Consider the following 20,585-nt stretch of genomic DNA (forward strand, 5'->3'; position numbering starts at 1 on the left):
CAGTGTCTTCGTCAATGTCTATAATTCCGTCTTCATTTGCCCCCTTTTCTTCTGGGTAGCTGGATGTAGTTGCATTTGCGCGGAATCAGGGTTTGTGGAGATCTGTTAACTCAGTCAGGCTTTTGTATAACAGGCTACATCCGACTCCGTGCGCCTAGGGACAGGAGGAGGTTACCGCTGTTTGCTCGCATGCACCACATAGACCATCGTGTGGATGGATGCTGAATCATGTTCATCTTGCTCTATCGTCTTGACTACAGTGTATAAAGGCAAACAATTTAAAGTCTTTTAAGGAGTAGCAAGAAATAGCTGATTCATCAATATTCACTTTATAGCAATATATTTTGAGCATATTCTGTTGTATTCTATTATATTATATGACAGGACAAACTTTCTTGTAGATTAGAAATTACACAATAAAATGATCATAGGAACAATTCATACAGTATATATATATATATATATATATATATATATATATATATATATATATATATATATATATATATATATATATATATATATATATATATATCCATTATGTGCACTTTTAAAAGCACTTTTACTTCAAATGGGGTATATACACTCTCAGAAATATAGATGCTGTCACTGGGGCAGTACCTTCAAAAGGTACCTACATGTGTGTACCTAAAAGGTTTATTTTGGTACCTTAAAAGTACATACTAGTACTTAAGGTGTACACATTACAGCCTAATAGGTACAAAAGTTTACCTTTCGAAAGGTTACTGTACCGGTGACAGCTTTTGTACTTTATTTTTGAGAGTTATATACACGCACACACACACAGTTTATTTATAAATGCAAACTAATGGTGATTTTATATATAATACACACACACACACACACACACACACACACACACACACACACACACACACACACATATATATATATAGAAAGTCATAAATTACATTTAATAAATTACACCACAGTAGTTTTAAACTATGACTCAGTCTGCACCCCTAACAACAAACACGTCCGCACTGTTCATCTGCCATACAGCTGTGACAGTTGTTATTGCAATTCATTGTTGCAATGCCCAGACTTCATACTACACTCCCTTCTGTGTCAGGCGACTCATACGCCACAGCTTTTTCGCTCTGTGGGAAATGTAGTTCAGCATCGCATCGATCAACAGGCGGAGACACGCCCAAAAAACTACAACTCCCATAATTCCCCAAGGCCGTAGTACCGTGATCCGCGCGTGGAGACCATGGCGTTCCTGTGCAGTATGTGACGGGGATAACGGGAAATATAACTCCGACAGCGGGTTATTGTCACATTATTCTGAGAAACGGATTGGATTTAAATAAAGGATAAAATGGGCTCTCGTATCAAGTAAGCGTCAATGTCTCTATCCCCTTTTCTATCACATACAGTGTTGATATAAATGCGAGTTTTGACCTCCCTAAAAGGCCTGTTTAGACTTGTTGCGACAGACAGAGACTGTGCTTTTGGGATTTAGGTGTTTATTTTGTTATTTGCGTAATTAACGTAGTACTTAATTATGTTTTGATGTATTATATTACCTCGAGGCTTGTGTATTTGTACAGTATTGTCTTATAGGCGAAGGCGCTCTCAGACCATGTCACTGATCATTGTTTACATGTCCTAAAGGAATGAATTTATGGTACTTGGGTATGTTGTTAAGAAACAATCTTCGCAACATGATCATACAAATGCATATGTATGTGTATGAAGGGAAAAGCATATATTTATATGGTCGTTTTGGAGTCTGTGTACAGTGTTTCCAGCTCAGTGACACTTACTTGCTTTGGTAATTCAATGCACTTTATGAATAAGACATGATAGAGCCCAGTCAGTGTCTTGCTGTGGTCACTGGGTTTTTCAGGGTTTACAATCGGCCCTCGATAAGACTGTTTTGGAAACAGTCTGAAGGACATAACAAAGTCGGTTATAAACACATTTTCCCTCACTAAAAAGCTTAGTACCTGCTTCACTCGTGCAACCACATGATGGAAAAGACATAAATTTAGTGTTTGAAGTTTGTTGATCTTCCTGTTTATAGTCAATAGATAGTAGAGGCATTCGATTTCATGAACTCTGATATTTTTAAACAACCACTTATAGCATAGATTCAGGTTAAATTCTGCTAAAATCTTATCTTCAAATTATTTACTTTAATAGTATCTTTATGGATTTATGTCTGTTCGACTTGCTGCATATTTTGAAAAAATTATTAAATAAAAATAATCAAATACATGAAAAGTGCTTGCAAAGGTTGTTAGTCACCGTTTTATTTTTAGGGGACTCTTTTTAGGCTAACTATATATTCCAAATAGCTGATAATATCTTGTGGTTTCTGTTTTGGTAGTCAAATAGTATCTTATTTTTAGGACAGTATAAAAGCCTAATATCTGTGACGTGTGGAATGTGACCATATTCATCTCACCTATGAACTCACATCAGATCGTGGTTCCTAATTTAGTTTTTATTTGGTAGTCTGACCTTATGATTGGGTATTATTTTTGCAGAAGGCATATGCTTTGCGCTCTCAAATTTACCAATTTTCTCCGGCATGGTGCCAGTACAAAAATCAATATAAAATGCTAAACTATACACATTTTTTTTTCTGTCATCTTTCTTAGTAGTCACATTCTTTAGAGTGCATTTATATGTTACCACTGACCCCTGACCCTGTGTTATTTCTGTTTCAGGGAGAGCCCTGGGTCACCCTTTGAGGTGTATATGGAGGTGGTGCATTCTGGGACGGCTGGATCTGGTGAGTCCTCCTCTCTCTATACAATAGGTTAATGTTTCAGAAATACACTTCTAAAAATACGCACATCGCCCACACATACTTCCTCAGAATGCAGTTATCTATTGTAGTTCTGTTTAATTAGAATTTGGTTTCCTTTTCTTAGTGTTTTTTCTTATAGCGAAGACAAGTACAAACAGTTGTGTGTAACTGTTTACACTTCCTGGGTTGTGATCAGAAATGTGGTCAGAGACTTGTTCAGTGGTTGAGTGCATTTGGAGTATATGTGGGTTCAAGCACTTAAATGAAGAAAGGCTATTGAGTGTATTATCAGTGTACCAGAAAACTTGTTTACTAGGGACCAGACTGCTATGGTGAAGACTTCTGACAAAGTACCGGTCATTCAAGATTTTCATGAACATTTTTTATTTCATTAAAGTCTCTGCTTAAAGGTTTGTTTGAGACATTTTGTAGCTGTAAAGTAGAAAAAGTAAGATTTTTTTGAATGTTTCTGAAAGAAGTCTTTTATTCTAACTAAGGTTACACTTATTAAAAGTAAAATGATAGCATTTCAATTTTTTTAAAATGTTAAAAATGCAATTTATGCCTGTAATGCAAAGCTAAATGTTCAGCATCAGTTGTCCAATCTTCAGACATGATGCTTCAGAAATCATTCTAATATGCTGATATGCTGCTCAAGAAACCTCAAAGTTGAAAACAGTTAATGCTTAATGTTTTTGAGGAAACACGAACACGATACAATTCTTTTTGATAATAGAAAGTTCAAAAGTACAGCGTTTTTTACAAATACAATGTCTTTATTGCCACTTACGATCGGTGTAATGCAGTCTTGCTGAATAAAAGTATTAATTTCTATGAAAAGACAATCTTTAACTGATCTCCAACTTTTAATGCGAGTAGTATGTACATAAGCTTTGTGAATTCCCACCATGCAGACCCCTAGGCGAATGTTGCTTGGTGACCGTATGGTATGATGATGGCAGTAGGAGCAAAGCATCTTGGGTCTGTTCTCCTGAGACAAACCCTCCCACAGTGTTCACACATCCACAGAGTCTCATATACCACTGATCCAAAGAGGAAGTCCTTTCAGAGGGACTGTTGCGTCAATATCTCAACCATTACTGAACATATTTGACAGTGAAAATGTGAGATTAAGTAAAGCTGTGTATGTTTAACTGTTGTCACTATGCATGGTTTGTTTGATAATTAAAAGTGTGGTGCTCAGAGATGCATAATATATATAAACAGATGCCTTTTGCTTTCTGTACACACTCTTATTGTATCTGGTTCAACGTTGCATGTAAAACCAAAGGAAAACATTTATCTTTGTGTATTGTATTCTGCACATAAAACTGTCTGATAATGTTGATTAAGTGGGCTGGCAACATGTGGGGTGACCAAACTTTTCTATTCTGTTTTTGTTCATAATAATGATTTCTGTGTTGTTTTCAGGACCAGAGGTACGAAGGAGTTTCCCCGACACATACGCTGACCAGGTTTGCACTTACACTATTATCTCTCTCTGTCTGTCTCTCTGTCTCTGTCTTTCTCTCTCTCTCTCTCTCTCTCTCTCTCTGTCTGTCTCTCTCTCTCTGTCTCTCTCTCTCTCTCTCTCTGTGTCTCTCTGTCTCTCTCGCTCTCTCTCTCTCTCTCTCTCTCTCTCTCTCTCTCTCTCTCTCTCTCTCTCTCTCTCTCTCTCTCTCTCTCTCTCTCTCTCTCTGTCTGTCTCTCTCTCTCTGTCTGTCTCTCTGTCTCTCTCTCTCTCTCTCTGTCTCTCTGTCTCTCTCTCTCTCTCTCTCTCTCTCTCTCTCTCTCTCTCTCTCTCTCTCTCTCTCTCTCTCTCTCTCTCTCTCTCTCTCTCTCTCTCTCTCTCTCTCTCTCTCTCTCTCTGTCTCTCTCTCTCTCTCTCTCTCTCTCTCTCTCTCTCTCTCTCTCTCTCTCTGTCTCTCTCTCTCTCTCTCTCTCTCTCTCTCTCTCTCTCTCTCTCTCTCTCTCTCTCTCTCTCTCTCTCTCTCTCTCTCTCTCTCTCTCTCTCTCTCTCTCTCTCTCTCTGTCTCTCTGTCTCTCTCTCTCTCTCTGGGGATGTTGGGGTGGGGATCTGGTAATTGTTCACCCTTAGTGATAATGCAGTGAGCACCTGTTCTGACAGATGGAGTTTAACCACTAGAGAGTGTGTGTCATTTTCTGGGGGTTTGTGGAAACAAAACACCCTCTTCATGGAGTTTTAACTAAACTTGCTTAAGATTCAGACTGGCTTTTAGGGAAACCATAAAAAGATGTTAAACTATACAGTCAATGACGTATGGGGAAGTAGCGAGCAAATATGAATGCTGATGTAAATATTGTGTGTCTATGAAATGAATGACCAGTGACCATTTTATGTTTTATTATTTTCTTTAGTCCATAAATCAGTGATAAAGACATTAATAACATTTATTTGAGACAAAATTTTTTTGTCCACAGGTGATAAATTGTATTTGGTCATTTGAATTAAATCTTAACAATGGTGTTGCCAATAAATAAAAGATTTATCATTTTAAAATGAAGATTTATCATTTTATTTATAATTATATAATCATACATTATTGTATTAATTAATTAGTTAATATACTCTACCAAATCAAAGGTTTGAGATTGATTCCCATCAAGGCTGCATAAAAAAACAGTAAAAACAGTAATTGTGTGCATTATTATTACATTTTTAAAGAATTGCTTTTTTCCTGTTATTCCTATTTTCAGGTTAAGTATTCAGTCTTCAGTGTTACATGATCCTTGATGATGAAACATTGTTTATGATTATTGTCAATAATATTGTTTGTCTGAACAGCTATTCTTTGATGCATATAAAGAACAGCATCTATTTAAATGCATTTATTTGTTTCCTCGCTAAATAAAAGTATTAATTTCTTTACAAATGTACATATATAATTTATAATTCTCCTACTATCTTTCTTAAATTTTTTGGCTGACTTGTAAAAATGGCAGGAATTAACAAAGCTGTAATGCATCTAATAAGAAATGGGAAGCGAACACAGTATTACGTTGTCATGATGATATCACCTAGTGAAGCAGGTGTAATTCTGTGTGTGTTCATATAGCCAGAACAGATGTGTGTACCTGTCTGTTCTATATACCTGTTTCACACGCTCCCTCAGTGCACACACACACACACACACACACACACACACACAGCTTTACTCACTCTGATAGCTGGGTCCATTGGTCCCAGAAGGCATTTTTGGTGTCTTACCCAGTGGTGAAGTTCTGTAATCTGGGCTGCGTCCCCTCCCTTTCCTCTGTCACGCTATTGTTAGGGATAATCCCTAACTCCTGACACAGATGAGGGCAGGAAAACACACACACACCCACTCATTCACACTCATGTACACACACGCCTGGGGCTCAAGTCCATATGGAGGTGTATCAGAGCAACAGCATTGTCCCTCACGCACGCACAGTTTGATCTGTACACGGTGGTCTTTTGCGCGATTAAAGCTAATGATTACGTGTCAGTAATCTTTTTTTTCTTTTTTACAATCTGTTTTCAGGAAACGCTACAGACTATCCCAAAATTTTGTTTCCCCTTCAATATGGACAGGTAATATTGCAATCTTTAATCAAATCAAGTGCCCATTATTTATACAGTGAATAGCTGTGAACAGTCCATATACTGTGAAGAAAAGAGCTGTATGTTTGCTTTTGTCCAATATTCATCATAAAACGTTCTCCAGAAAAGGAAAAGGTCTCCTGCTGTCACATCAAAATCCATATTTATTTAGAACTTTTTTGGCTGGTAAACAGTGCTTGATCTGTGCATATTTTTTCTCTTTTTGGTTCCAACGAGATGATTTTTTTTTTTTTTTCACTCGAGAAAGCAATATTATGGATAGAGGACTGATTTTGGCTGAAAGTTTGAATATATATAAAAGTATGTTAACAATGGATTTGTTTATTGCAGACATGCAGCTTTTCACTTTTAAAAGAAACTGATGAACATTGAAGTCATGTGGGTTATCGTGCTTTTTTTTTCAGCAGAAACAGGTTCAGTTCAGATATAAACAACTACCGAGCTTGACTTGACTACTGTCTGGTGTTGTTATTCAGCTTGAGTCAGTTCAGCGTTGATTCAGTTCAGTCACAAAATGTGTCAATTATACACAGTTCAGCTGTAAAGCAGCTTTACAAAAAAGAATTTATGTTCTGACCATCATTTTGTCTTTGACCCTGTCCTGTCTTCTAGTATGGCAGTGGGCCAGGTGGGGCAGAACTTCACATTTGTCCTGACGGATATCGAGAGCAAGCAGCGCTCCGGTTTCTGCCGGCTCTCATCGGGAGCTCACAGCTGCCACTGCATCCTCAGGTGCAAACCGTTGGGTTTAAGAGTACAGGTTTAAATTAAACATCCTCCTATTTCGGATCAGCTTAATCTAATTGTAGTTAAACTGTCTCTCTTCAGCTACTTGCCTTGGTTTGAGGTGTTTTACAAGCTGCTGAATATCCTGGCAGACTATACAACCAAAGGACAGGTCAGTGATGCATGTATGATTCATATGTCACTAGATCTTTTACAGGCAGGCAGAAGTACACATACACATTTAATTTGCTGCAATAGGGTTTCTTGCTGATTTCATACTTTACATTTACCTTGAAAAATTGCATATATATATATATATATATATATATATATATATATATATATATATATATATATACTTTTATCCCTTTTATCCATAAGTACACGTTAATTGAATCATAAGTGAAAGGAAAGACATTTATAATGCATATATGTGAAATTTTTCGAAATTGAGATTTATACAACATACAAAAAATAAATAAATAAGCTTTCAATTCATGCATTGTTTGTTAGGATCTGACAATATTTGAACACAACTTTTTGAAAGTCTGAAATGTTAGGGTGCATAAATCAAAATACTGAGAAAATAGCCTTTAAAGTTGTCCAAATAAAGTTTTTAGATATGTGTAGTACTAATCAAAATATAGTTTTGATATATTTCTGCTACAAAATTAGCTAAATAAGTTCAAGGAACATGATTTATGTTTAATATCTCATTAAATATGATTGGAATAAGAGAAAAATCCATCATTTTGACCCATACAATATATTTCGGGCTATTGCTACGAATGTACCTGTGCAACACGAAACAAGTTTTGTGGTTCAGGGTCACATATAGCTTTGATTAAAGTGATTTAACATCTTATAATATAATATAGAATATATATAGTGATACTTGATGTTTTCATTTGTGTGTGTTTGTGTCACAGGACAGTCAATGGAGAGAGTTGTTGGAATCTCTACACACGTTAAACATCCCTGATCCTGGAGTGCCTGTGCATTTGAGTGTGGTAATACACAGTAACATACACAACACTTTATCAGACAGTGTGTTCATATTACAATCAATTTATTGTATAAAGCCAATTATGTTTCTCTCTCTCTCTAGCATTTGTTTTTCACAGTGCCTGATCCTAGGGAATTACCCAGTATACCAGAAAATGTAAGTATGACTTATTGCATTGACCTTGTTGATCAGATACATAACTATTCAGTTTGGATTCATGTTTAACTAAGAATGTGTGAAAACACACAATTTATTTATTTATTTTTTTTAATTCACTGTAACTGAATTGATAACACATTGACGCTCATTAAAAAGCACGCACGATGTCTCTTTATGTATTTGCAGAGAAATCTCACAGAGTATTTCGTAGCAGTGGATGTGAATAACATGCTGCATCTGTACGCTAGCATGCTGTACGAAAGACGAATCCTCATTAGCTGCAGCAAGCTGAGCACTGTGAGTAACGTGTCTGCTATTATCTCTCTCTCTCTCGTTCGTTGTTTCTTTACTCATTTTAGAGGTGTTAATAAACCTATTTCTTCTTCCCAGTTAACGGCATGTGTTCATGGCGCAGCAGCCATGTTGTATCCCATGTACTGGCAGCATGTTTACATTCCAGTCCTGCCACAGCACTTAATAGACTACTGCTGGTGAGTACATGCACATTTACACACACATACTTAAGGACTTCATATTTCTATTGTGTTAAAATTATCTTGCTAATTACATGACACAAATTTTTATATTATAAAAATAGGTTTATTTGGTACCCTGTACACTGTATAGTGCCCTGTATATAATATAATCGTATATTAAAAGAACACTTTTAAAAAAAAATAGGCTTATAGTTCAACTCCCCCAGAGTTAAAAAGTTGAGTTTTAACAGTTATATTTAGCCGATCTCCAGGTCTGGCGATAGCACTTTTAGCATAGCTTAGCATAGATCATTGAATCTGATTAGGTCAGGTGCATCTCTTTAAAAATTACCAAAGAGTTTTAAAACATTTTTTGTTTAAAGCACGTCATGTACTAAGCCCGACAGAAGGTTGTGGTTTTCTAGGCTGGTATGACTAAGAACTATACTCTCATTATGGCGTAATAATCACAGAAGTTTGCTTCCGTAACATGTCTGCAGCAGGCACAATGATATTACGTGATATCACGGCGCTTGCTGCGGCCATAATATGGCAGCAAACTTCCTTGATCGTTACTAATGAGAGTATAGTTCCTAGTCATACCAGCAAATATAAAAAACCCCGACTTTTCCTTTTTCATTGAGTTTAGTACAGTATGTAAAGAAAAGTCAAGTTTTAAATAGGAAAAATATAGAAACTCTTTGATCATTCTTAAATGAGATGCTTCTGGTCTAATCGGATTCAATGATCTATGCTAAGCTACAACTAAAAGTGCTATCACCAAACCCAGAAAATGGCTGAATGGATTCAAAAACTGTAAATCTCAACTTTTTAATTCTGGGGGAGTCAGTGCCTATTTTCAAAAAAAGTGTATTGTTCCTTTAAATACAGTTTGAAACTTTACTGAGCTGTTGTTATTTTTTTTTTGTTAGCGCTCCAATGCCATACCTCATCGGAGTGCATTCCAGTCTTATGGAGGTGACTGATTGCTTAATTTTATTTGACCATATTTGCATTTTCATATTTTTCCGTGTTGCACGTTCATATCTATTCAGTCACTTGTTGTAGTGTAGCAGACTTCTAGGCTTTATTTAGAATATTTCGTGTGTGTCTGTGTTTGTGTGTGTTGTTGTAACAGAAGGTGCGAGGTATGGCTTTAGATGATGTGGTACTTCTCAATGTAGACACAAACACTCTTGAAACGCCGTTTGATGATCTGCAAAGCCTTCCTAATGATGTGGTGAGTAAATAAGCATAAACACGACCTGCTCAGATCTCCATCAGATCAGTTTTAGGCGTGGTGTTGGTTTTGATGCGCCAGTGATGATCTGATATGGAAATATATTTATGATGGTTGCAGCGAGTGATTTATGTGTGTGTTGTAGGTTTCATCTTTAAAGAACCGCCTGAGAAAAGTTTCCTCAACGACAGGAGATGGAGTAGCCAGAGCTTTTCTGAAGGCGCAGGCAGCTCTGTTTGGCAGTTACAGGAACGCACTACACATTGAACCGGTGAGAGAGAGTTTACACTGCTGATATGCTTATGGTTTTAAATTGAGGCTCAGACTTAAAAATGTTGGCTCTGAGCATTTGATGAAGAGTTTGAGTAAAGTATTTAGACAGCGTCCTCTAGTGGACAGTCCATGTGGCTTGGTAAATATAAATGTTCTGCTTTACGTGTTTCTTGCCTTCCATATATTGTGTCCATATATTCAGGAGGAGCCGATTACCTTCAGTGAGGAAACATTTATCACACACCGATCCAGCACAATGAGGCAGTTTCTACAAAACGCTATACAGCTACAGTTCTTTAAACAGGTATTACACAAGCTGTGCAAATCAAAATGAGAGTATACACTATATTTATATTGTTTTTGATAGTGCTGTCAAATGATTAATCATGATTCAAAATAAAAGTTTTTGTTTACACAATAAATATACACAGTACACATACATTATTTATATATATATATATATATATATATATATATATATATATATATATATATATATATATATATATATATATATAAACACAGTGCAGATACATATATTATGTAAAAAAAAAAACAACAACTTATTTTGGATGTGATTAATCACGATTAATAATGTGACAGCACTAGTTTTGTATAAAGCCAATTATAAATACATAAGCAAATAAATATTTGTTTTTTTTAGTCTATACACTTATAATAGTTATTAATAACCAAATTAATTGGTTATTAATTGCCAGCTGTTCTCTTTTTACCAGTGTTTATAGTACTTTTCACATATATTAAGGCACTTCTATATATTGTTAGTGTTGTATCAGCACCTTGTTTAGCGACATCAGACTTTAAAGTGATTATGAGTTAGCTAAAAGTATTAAAAAAAAGTCTTTGGTCATAAAATTAAAGGTGAAATAAAATTAATTTTACATTTACATTTCATTAATTACTGATACATGGATCGGTTTGTTGAAGTGCTAAAATAACTAAAATATAGAAATGTTTCAGTTATTACAAATGACTAAAATGTAATCTAACATAAAATGTTATGCTATATTAATTCTTTACATAGCAGTTTTAGAATCAGACACAAAGCTTTACTCAACTTTGGCTAAATTCTTGTATGGGTTATTTTAAATTGGAAATCACACTCACAGTAGCCTCTGTCATGTGACACCTACATAAAGATCAGTGTTTAAATGCGTATGCTTGCAGTTCATAGACGGGCGTTTGGAGCTGTTGAACTCTGGTAAAGGATTCAGCGATCAGTTTGAGGAGGAGATCAATATGGGAGAATATGCTGGTAAAACACTTTGAATTTGTCTATATTTGCTTTAAAGCTGATTATTTCATGTAATGTGTTACCGTTTTCACTTTCACTGTTCTCTGTATTTGTGTTACAGGCAGTGATAAGACATATCATCAGTGGCTTTTCACAGTGAAGGTGAAATTTCTTTTTGCGTGTGTGTTAGAGAGGCTGATTTGTACCGATTCTTAGTGTATTTGCTTATGAGCTTTCCCCCCTCAGTCTGATTATGTCTTTTTCACCTTTTGACATACAGAAGGGCAGTGGGGCTATCTTAAACACAGTGAAGACAAAGGCAAATCCTGCGATGAAGACAGTGTACAAATTTGTATGTATCCATGTGTGAACACTTTCTTTCTCTGACACGTCAGTGAACTCTTGTAATGTCTGTGTTAGGTTTTCTGCCGTGAGAGAATTTTACTTTAAGGAATCTCCTCCTATTTCCTTGACAGGCCAAAGACCATGCCAAGATGGGCATCAAAGAAGTAAAGAGTCGACTCAAACAAAAGGTGCTCATGTGCCCACAGACGCATTTATTTATAATTTTGCTTAAACATACAATATGTACATGCATTTTTTTAAAATAACGTGCAAGCCACTGTGTATTTAGGAGCTTACAGAGAATGGTTACACCGAAGAGCCTGGCTCCACCCACTTACCCTCCACACACAGCAAAGACTCCCTCACCTGGGACCAGAGACGTCCAATCACAGTTCACTTTGGACAGGTGGGTAAATTATAACAGATTTGGAAATTACAAGGTTTAGGCAAAGAGCATTAATATAGTGTAAATTATTAATTACAGACGATACACTGTACTGCTATAATATATATGTACAGCATTGCTATCATGGCAACTTTAAAATAACATAATAATTATAGGTAACGTATTCAAATTGTTTCGAATTTCGGATCACACATTAGCTTATTTTCCATAAACTGGATAACACTGCAATGACATGAAAAAGAAAGACAGAAAAACAGTGTTTACATTTTATAAAGTTTTGTATTAGCTATGGTTTTTATACAATAAATACTTCATATATTTTTAAATGCTTGTTTACACTCGTACATTTTAATATGAGCCCAAGACCAGCCTAGAAAAGATGTCATGATATTAGTCGAAAATGTGTTGGTTCTCTATTTTAATAGTTACATAGCTCTTTTGCAAAAAATAATTAACAGTTTGGAAAAATGTGTTTATTTTTTTTTTATTATTCTCTATTGTTTTATTGTATTTATTGTATTTATTGGTAAGTTATTTTTGTTTTTTGAAAAAGCTGTTAAATTTGTAATTAAAAGACTTGCAAGTTTTCTCATCTTTTTCAATCAGTTTTTAATGTAATGTATTTCCGTGTCTGAAAAAAGCATCGGGATTTGAAACATCGAGAAACACTGAGGCATCGCCACATGCCTATTTCAGATTTATGTGAAAATCAAAGTTTGTTGACATGGATAGTAATAATAAGGATGCAGCCCTTGTGTTAAAAGTGCAAAAGAAGCCATACTTTCAAAGATAAAAGTGTGTGTGTGTGTGTGTTTGGAGCAGACTGAGCAGTCACGTTCCCCACGGCCCCCTCGGCCACAACGTCCCCCTCCCCCCCATCCCTCCAAACTACAGCGCAGCACACGACCAGTGAGTACAGCCCTCTCATCCCTGACCTCTGACCTGTCACACTGAGCTCAAATATTCCCCTCTGCCCTGGCTGCTGCACTGCAGTGTTATATTTGTGTGTTCTGACAGGATGCTGTGTGTGTGTGTGTGTATTTACATGCCTGTGTGATCTAACATCAGTTATTTTTCTACAGAATAATACTCACTCACACACATGAAATAAGGTTTGTCATGTGTGTTTGCACTTACTTTTCTGCTGCGAACCTTTTTTCCCTTTGGTTTAAATGGTGCTTTATTCTGTCTGCCACTCTTCAGGTCTTGGATACCTCACTTCTGTTTACATTTGGCAGGATCTTGACCTCTGATCCTTGCTGTCTAAAAGGAGCAATTGACTTGTGATCTAACAGTGGCTACAGTGTCGTCTACAAGGATTTAGCAAATCCAGAACATTGGTATACTGTTTAAAAAAAAAAAAAAAAAACTGTTTTGGTGTGTGTTTGCAGGCTCGACCTCCTCGGCCTCTGGTGCCAAAGAGACCACGCAGTAACATTGGCATAGAAGGAAGCCCTGAACAGTAAGACTCAAAAATTTAGCCTTTCTCACATGCAACTGCAGAGCAAATAGACAATGGTCGTTGTGTTTCTATGTTAGTTCGCATTCACGGCGTATTGAGTGCCAGCTAAACTTTATATTTGTCCATTCATAAGAATTGTGAACAGGTAGATGCACAAGGATCTGGATGCGTGAAATTAAAATAGATGACATGCTAATTTGTTGCTGTGCATGTTCATTAAATTGGCAAATTGTTTAGGAAAACGTAACTTGTTTTGTAGATTGATAATATATATAGTTAATACTGTATTATCATTTATCTCTTGCTGTTTGGCAGATATTTTTACATTCGTAAAGAACTGTTTTGCAGAATAGTTAAGCCATTTACGAAAAAATTAAAACTCATATCTACACCCCATTGTATTTCCATTATTTATTAGACTAATATCAATGTAATTATTGTAATGTACTTTTTTAATTTTTAATGTTTTTTAATTAATGTTTTTTTTATATGTAAATTAAAAATGGTGTTTGTTAGTATTATATTTTTTATAGTTTTAAGCTATACATTATTCATCGAATATCTATCACATACAAATCAGCACAGTAAAAATATTGCAGTCTTGTGTGATTGCATGTCTCACTTACTCTTTCTTGTCTCCTTCACTCTTGTGTTTTCTCTTTCACACTGGGTGGTCGTTTTTGTGATTTGTGTTTGTGTGTGGTTACACCTAATACTTTGCTCTCTTTGTCTCTGCCAATTTGTTTATGCTTTCTTTTTTTTGTTGCTGCTGTGCACCTCTGTATGTGTGCGTGTTGACGCTGTAGTTACGTGCGTCCAACCCGTCACTATACGGTGTTTCTATGCGAGGATTCTTCGGGTGACGAGCTGTCTCAAGATGACGACTCCATTGCTGCTTTTCCTGAACACTTCCTGCTTTCTGCTCCTTTTGAATGGTCTCTGTTCAAGTGGTTTTCACCCTTGATTTTTCTAATGTTAATTAGCCTTAAAATGAATATTTGCTTGCTTTTTTTGTTTACGTACTATGCCTGCAAAAAGTATTTGGACACACTAAAAAATGTAAAGATGTCATTGCATTAGGTTACAAAGTATCAAACCAACTGTTAAATCATTTAATATACTAATACTGTTCAAAAAGACATTATAGTTGAGTAACTTTTCTAGTACTGTACTGTACTATCAGCATAAATTGTATCAGCTGTACATAAAAATGCTCCAGGGCTTGGTTCTTGGCCGTCTTATCTTCTCTCAGTGTTCCTCTAGTTGACCTTTGTGCATAGGCATATAATACAGTATAGGGCAGCGAGTTTAGTTTTTAATGACAAAAGTACTTAAAACTAACCAACCTTTTATATCTTAATATGTCATACATTCTGCATATAATCAAGAATATGTCAAAGTATTTAGTTCTGGATTAGTCCCAGTGGGTAATTTCTAATTTAATATCTAATGCAATGACAACCTCATTTTCAAGTGTCTCAAGTGTCTTTTTGGGGTCGCTGTATGCCATAGTATTTAGATAAAGTGCCCCATTATGTTTTATTATAGGTTCATGGTTAAATGGTTTTGGGAGTCCCAAACAACGGGGTTGACTTGTATGCAAGGTCAAAAAATACTTTCATTTTTATTTTCACATGCATTTATTTTTACCTTTTTACTCAAATGTTTTGTTCAACAATTTATTTTTTAACTCCTCTGGTGATTGGTCGATTTAATTTAAAGCAGTGTTTGTGAACTTTTAACACTCTAGATTCTACATTCATAAATTTTTTCTTTGTCATTAGGACCAACAAAAAAAGAGCAACAAGTAGGCGGCAATATGCTAATGTTTCATTTTGACATTAACAACACACTTTCAGATTTAAAACACTACACAGTGCAAGAAAAGCCATTTTTAAAAAAAATCAATAATAGGGGCACTTTAAGCTGTGGCTTGCTAGATTGTTTTTAAAGTCAGTTTTATTGCATGGATAGATTTAATGAATGTGATGTCTTAGTCTGAGGCATGCAACTGCTTATTTATGTAAAGTGATTTTGTTTTGTTTATCAAATTTGCCCATTTATACAGCTCTTCATCTAACATGAAAATTATAATTGTGTGTCTGTTCTTGTTTGTGCATGTGTTGTGCGTGTTCTTGTTTGTGTGGATGTGCGTGAATGGGTTTTTGTTTGCATATGTGACTTAGGCCCCAGCCATACAGGTCTCTGAAAGAGGCAGAGCTTGTGGAAGAAGGTGAGGAGGTTGGGGAGCGCTTCCAAGGTAACACTGCTCCGTCCAGCCCTGTGCTAGACAAGTTCTCTGACCTGAGCCTGTTGCAGGATGCCTTCCGTAGTCAGCAGGGGGAGCCAGAATGTACAGAAACCACAAATACCACAGATACCACAAAGCCCTCTCACAGCACACACTGTACACTCAGTTCCGCCAGAAGCTTGGAGGAGCTTCGAGCAGACCCACAGCATGTCAACTTCAACTACCAGGTTAGATGATGTTGCAAAGTTTTGGGAGTGACAGCCACAATTTAATGCACAAGAGTATACATTTTTTTACTCTTTTGGCCTGTTTACACTAGGTCACTTAATGCGTTTTCTCTGATCAAATAGCTGTATGAAGTAGTTCCATTAACACTTGGCTACATAAATGTGTCTCCGCAAAATGGATGCAAATATGATCCTCAATTCCTGTACTGTGTTAATATTTTGAAAGGAGCAAAATTTGTTTATGTGGTTTCAATGACCAGATGAATTTACATTTGTCCAGTTACATCTGGAATAACTCTGAACACCTCCGGAAATTATTTGAGCAGTCAGATTTAAATCAATCTTGAAAGTGTTTCAGAGGGCATTTATACCTGTTTTTTTTCATGATTGGATAGCTATCCGATCAGAGAAAACACATGAATCAGTAAACATGAGAAATGCTGCCCTAAATTCACTCCTTTAAGCACTCAAACTGTAGGTTTACAAAACAGGATTTTAAGTACCCCAAAGCGACCAAATTTATCAGTATATATAACACCTAAATCTATCTTAAAACCTGTTCTAATTGTTTGTTCTCCAGCGAATGGATCTTACTTCTGGTGAGCGCACACGCACACTCCCTGGTCTTAAAACCACCAATCCGTACAGCAAGCTCTGGAGCCAAAGAGAAGACCCGTCCACATTGCTTGGCCAAGAGTCACCTTCTTGGGAGAGACCTCTCTCCGTGCCACCCTTGGAAGCCCTGGATGCACGGCCACCCAGCAGAGAGAGTTCAAATCCCAGTACAGAGAAGACCGAAGGGGCTTGTATCACAATCCCTCGTCCCCAAGGTCGAAAAACACCTGAACCAGGTGCAGTTCTGGCACCCGCTGTGACCCTGCTGCGTGGGGTTAAACAGGCCAGTGAAAAGGAAGGTGTGTCCGCTGGAGGACAAGAGTTTCGGCAAGCACTGAACATGTCTCCTCACTCCCAATCACAAACTCAGACGGACTTGTTAAAGCCCAATGAGTCAAACGAGGGACAGGACTTGCTCAGCTTGTTGGACCCTCTGTGTGGAGCAACGAAGAACGAGGCCCCCCCTTCCCTCACTAAACCCCCCATACCTCCTCGACCCAACCCCCCAAACCTGCCCGCCTTCCCCCCTCCAGTATCACTAAACCCCTTTACCCAACAACTCCAGTACCAGCCACAAAGGCACTATAGTCCCGTTGTCCCAGGTAACCCTTTTGCCCAGGCCTACATGCCTCCCCCAGGTGCCAACTACTTTCCCACCACTGCCCACCCGTTCTCTGTATTCAGTCAGACATCTGCTGTGGGTGTGACCCCAACTGGGGGAACTTGGCCAGTTGGACGTGTTCTTCCATCTTCCAGCAGTAGCGGCTCTCTTTCAACTCTCTTGGACTCACCTGCTCCGGCTACTCTTGGCCAGCCTGCGCAAGTCTCTACAGACGAACCCCGTGACCCATTCAGTGACCTTCTTACTATGGCAACCACACCAACTGCAATGGCCACGCCCCCCAAAAAGAAGGTAGAGGATTTGCGAAGAAGGTGGGAAACGTTTGATTAGCTCTGCCCACATCTTTCCTCTACGGCTGCTACCAACCAGTGAGGGACAGCAAATTTAGAGCCAGTGGGTATTTAAGATTGCGCCCCCTAGTGGCCTGAAAGCACTGTTGGACATTTTCCCTCTCAGAGTGTGTTGTGCTTTTTTTGCGCCTAGCTCACACACTTAGCCTTATGCACACAGATGCTAATGATGTATTTCCCATAGCATTCGGGTAAACCGTTTTTTTCCAATAGCAGCAAGTTTAACACTGAAAAACCATATTAGCAGGATAACACTGTATTTTCTGTAGCTAGCAGTCTAGTTACCATAAGAATTAGACTACAGTACTAAAGATAACATACAGTAATCTGACCCAAATCCTTCATTAGTGATTAGACTGCCATTGTTGCATTTATGGCGGCAATTGCACATCCTCCGAACAATCAGTACTGTTTTAATAAGAAGCTTGTTTTTTAAACCTATTAATTCAACCGTTACACCCTAACATTCAATTTCTTGTGCGAACTTGAACAAACGATTGTTAAATTACCATTTATAATGCACCTGAAGACAACTATTTGCGAATCCCTAATAGATGGCATACCACAAATCCCACACTACTTGCTAAATGACACAAGGGCATACTACATTCTGGACTCTATAATGCAAATCGCATTTCCATATGATTGCGGTATCTGCCGTGTACTTTATATTTGCACTACATTACATACAGCATACAATAATGGATACTGCTTTACATATTGTGTCCTAGTAAAAGCTATATACTACTAATAGTGCGATAAAGTGCAGCTGAACGGTAGTGTTCAGAAGGGGTCGGAGGAAACAGCCCTGTAGAACACAACACTGCCCCCTAGAGGTCTGAAGTCAGAGGAATTTTTTTTTGACCTAAAACGTGTAATTTAAAGTAGGTAAACCAATCACGAATGTGTTTTTATGTTAAATAAATGGTGAACGCCCTCACTGGTACCGGCTTTACCTCTAGTTCTGCTTGCCTGCGTGTCAGTCCAAAAGTATTAAAATGGGTCTTACGGAACAGGGTTTTGCTCGGTTTCAAAATAGTTTAGTTTAGATGCTAACTGTCCATTTGCTTTGATTTGATGTTAAAGTTCTCAATTAATTCTTAGCATCACACAATAGACTTGTAGCTTTCATAAAGCGTCCAGTCACCGCTCTTCTTTTTAGCACTACTTTTTCCATCTAATCTGCTACTGCCATGCACTCTGCATTATGGGTATTTATTCTAATAGAGCCTTTCTGCGCTTTTTAAACATACATACAGCTATAAAGCGTGTTAAATGGAATCCTAACTCTAACAGCTGGTTTTCTTGTCATTGACTGTGCCTGTTCTCTGGGTTTAGTTCAGCACTATACACAATCTGTGTTGGAGGATCTAAGTTTTGCCGTTTTTTTGCTATATTTTTGTCTTGAGACTTGCAAGTAGGAGAACACTGTTTGTGCAAATCTTGACATGGAAAAGAATTGTGTACAACCAAACGCTCAAATCCAAAAGAAACATGTTTTTGTCCATGTCAGGGAACATCAGGGAGTGAACTGGTGTCTCTTCTCTGGTTTTATTGCTGTATTTAAAGATATGAAATAATAATGTTATTTGTGTTATTAAAGTGTTCTTGAACATCTCTATCCACCCTGTAGAGTTGTTAGAAGATCACGTTTTCTGTTAGTTTATCTGTTTATATCACCTTTCGAATTTGGCCTTAAATGAGTGTGTGTGTGTGTGTGTGTGTGTGTGTGTGTGTGTGTGTGTAAATTCAGAGGTGTTTGTGGTGAGAGGTTTGTTGTGTATTCCTAGTCTTACTGCATGGGTTGTTCCGGTGTTTTGGTTCAAATTTTGTCTTAATGTTAAAAATATAATTTTTACATTTCACATCAAGGTTGTGTGATTGTTGAAGCAAATCAGAATGAAAGTTTACAACAAAAGTTCAGAGGCAATGGAAGCCAATGCACCATCACAGAAAACACTGAGCGGCATTGCACTGGATGGCGGTGAGCTTCTAGTAGGGAGACTGATAATGTTTGACAAAATGAATTGCAGCAAATGTGCGCCTATTAAAGTGCTACTATATAACAGAAAACATTTTTAAATGAAATTATTCGGTAAAATTAACTGGTTTACGCAAAACAAGGCAGTTTTATTTATTGACAAAACACATTTGTTAAGTATTCTATTATAAGTACCTACACATTTAACTGCAGATACAGTCGTTGTTGTTTTTTTGAATAAAAAAAGGTCAGATGAGCTGAAACTGTGATATTAATATCCCCATACAGTGACCTAACTGGCAAAACATCCAAAAATGTTTAGTGTTAAAAATTGTTCTTGGTGAAGTATTGTGGATGACCCATCACTGAATCTGATTGTATTCTGTTTTCCAGCAGAAAAGTGTCAAATGATCTACTATGTCTTGGTAAAAGAGGTTTTGAAAGTACTGCTGACATGGTTTTAACAAACATTTTTTTGACAGGTTTCTCAGCTTGGATTGTATAAGAGTGCTGCTCTCAGCAAAGGTGGAACTATCACTATACAAGAAGTTTCTGATGTGTAAAATACAATTTTCTCTTGGAATGTATCCTAATGTGAACTCATATCCTGTTATTATCATCTTGCACTTTTTTTATTTTTTAATTATTATTTGGATGTTATTATTTGTGTTTGTCATAATTAAAAAGCACACAGTATATTCATGTGAAAGTGGTGAGTTTGAGATTTGTTTTGCCCACATTTATTAATTTACTATTTTTTTAACCCTTCTCTTTCCCAGCATTCTTGTGCATATTATGTTGA

General features: G+C 36.9%; 1 protein-coding gene across 7 annotated transcripts; it reads left to right on the forward strand.

Annotated features, from left to right (window-relative positions):
• Positions 1–1,205: 1,205 nt before the first annotated feature.
• dennd1a (DENN/MADD domain containing 1A) lies at positions 1,206–20,492 on the forward strand. Of its 7 annotated transcripts, none has more exons than XM_043234262.1 (24): positions 1,206–1,359; positions 2,700–2,764; positions 4,214–4,257; positions 6,310–6,359; positions 7,002–7,121; positions 7,218–7,287; positions 8,045–8,125; positions 8,224–8,277; positions 8,467–8,577; positions 8,671–8,771; positions 9,689–9,734; positions 9,895–9,996; positions 10,142–10,267; positions 10,472–10,573; positions 11,458–11,545; positions 11,646–11,686; positions 11,805–11,876; positions 12,001–12,057; positions 12,159–12,275; positions 13,098–13,184; positions 13,667–13,737; positions 14,544–14,672; positions 15,924–16,215; positions 16,796–20,492. In XM_043234262.1, the coding sequence occupies exons 1-24, from the start codon at positions 1,343–1,345 to the stop codon at positions 17,780–17,782; spliced, it is 3,030 nt and encodes a 1,009-aa protein (XP_043090197.1). In that variant the 5' UTR covers positions 1,206–1,342; the 3' UTR covers positions 17,783–20,492. The 7 variants fall into 7 exon arrangements, with proteins under 7 accessions (XP_043090197.1, XP_043090202.1, XP_043090199.1 ...); XM_043234267.1 differs by lacking the exon at positions 16,796–20,492 and having other exon boundaries at positions 15,924–15,970; positions 16,057–16,202; XM_043234264.1 differs by lacking the exon at positions 14,544–14,672.
• The last annotated feature ends 93 nt before the right edge of the window (positions 20,493–20,585 follow it).

This window comes from Puntigrus tetrazona, unplaced genomic scaffold (genome assembly GCF_018831695.1).
Source record: "Puntigrus tetrazona isolate hp1 unplaced genomic scaffold, ASM1883169v1 S000001111, whole genome shotgun sequence".
Taxonomy (NCBI): Eukaryota; Metazoa; Chordata; class Actinopteri; order Cypriniformes; family Cyprinidae; genus Puntigrus; species Puntigrus tetrazona.

Bases quoted from the DNA above. Each gene is read 5' to 3' on its own strand.
- dennd1a (XM_043234262.1), top strand. The intron at 12,276-13,097 runs GTGGGTAAATTA...TGTTTGGAGCAG, and splicing joins TCACAGTTCACTTTGGACAG to ACTGAGCAGTCACGTTCCCC. The intron at 14,673-15,923 runs GTCTCTGTTCAA...TATGTGACTTAG, and splicing joins CTTTCTGCTCCTTTTGAATG to GCCCCAGCCATACAGGTCTC.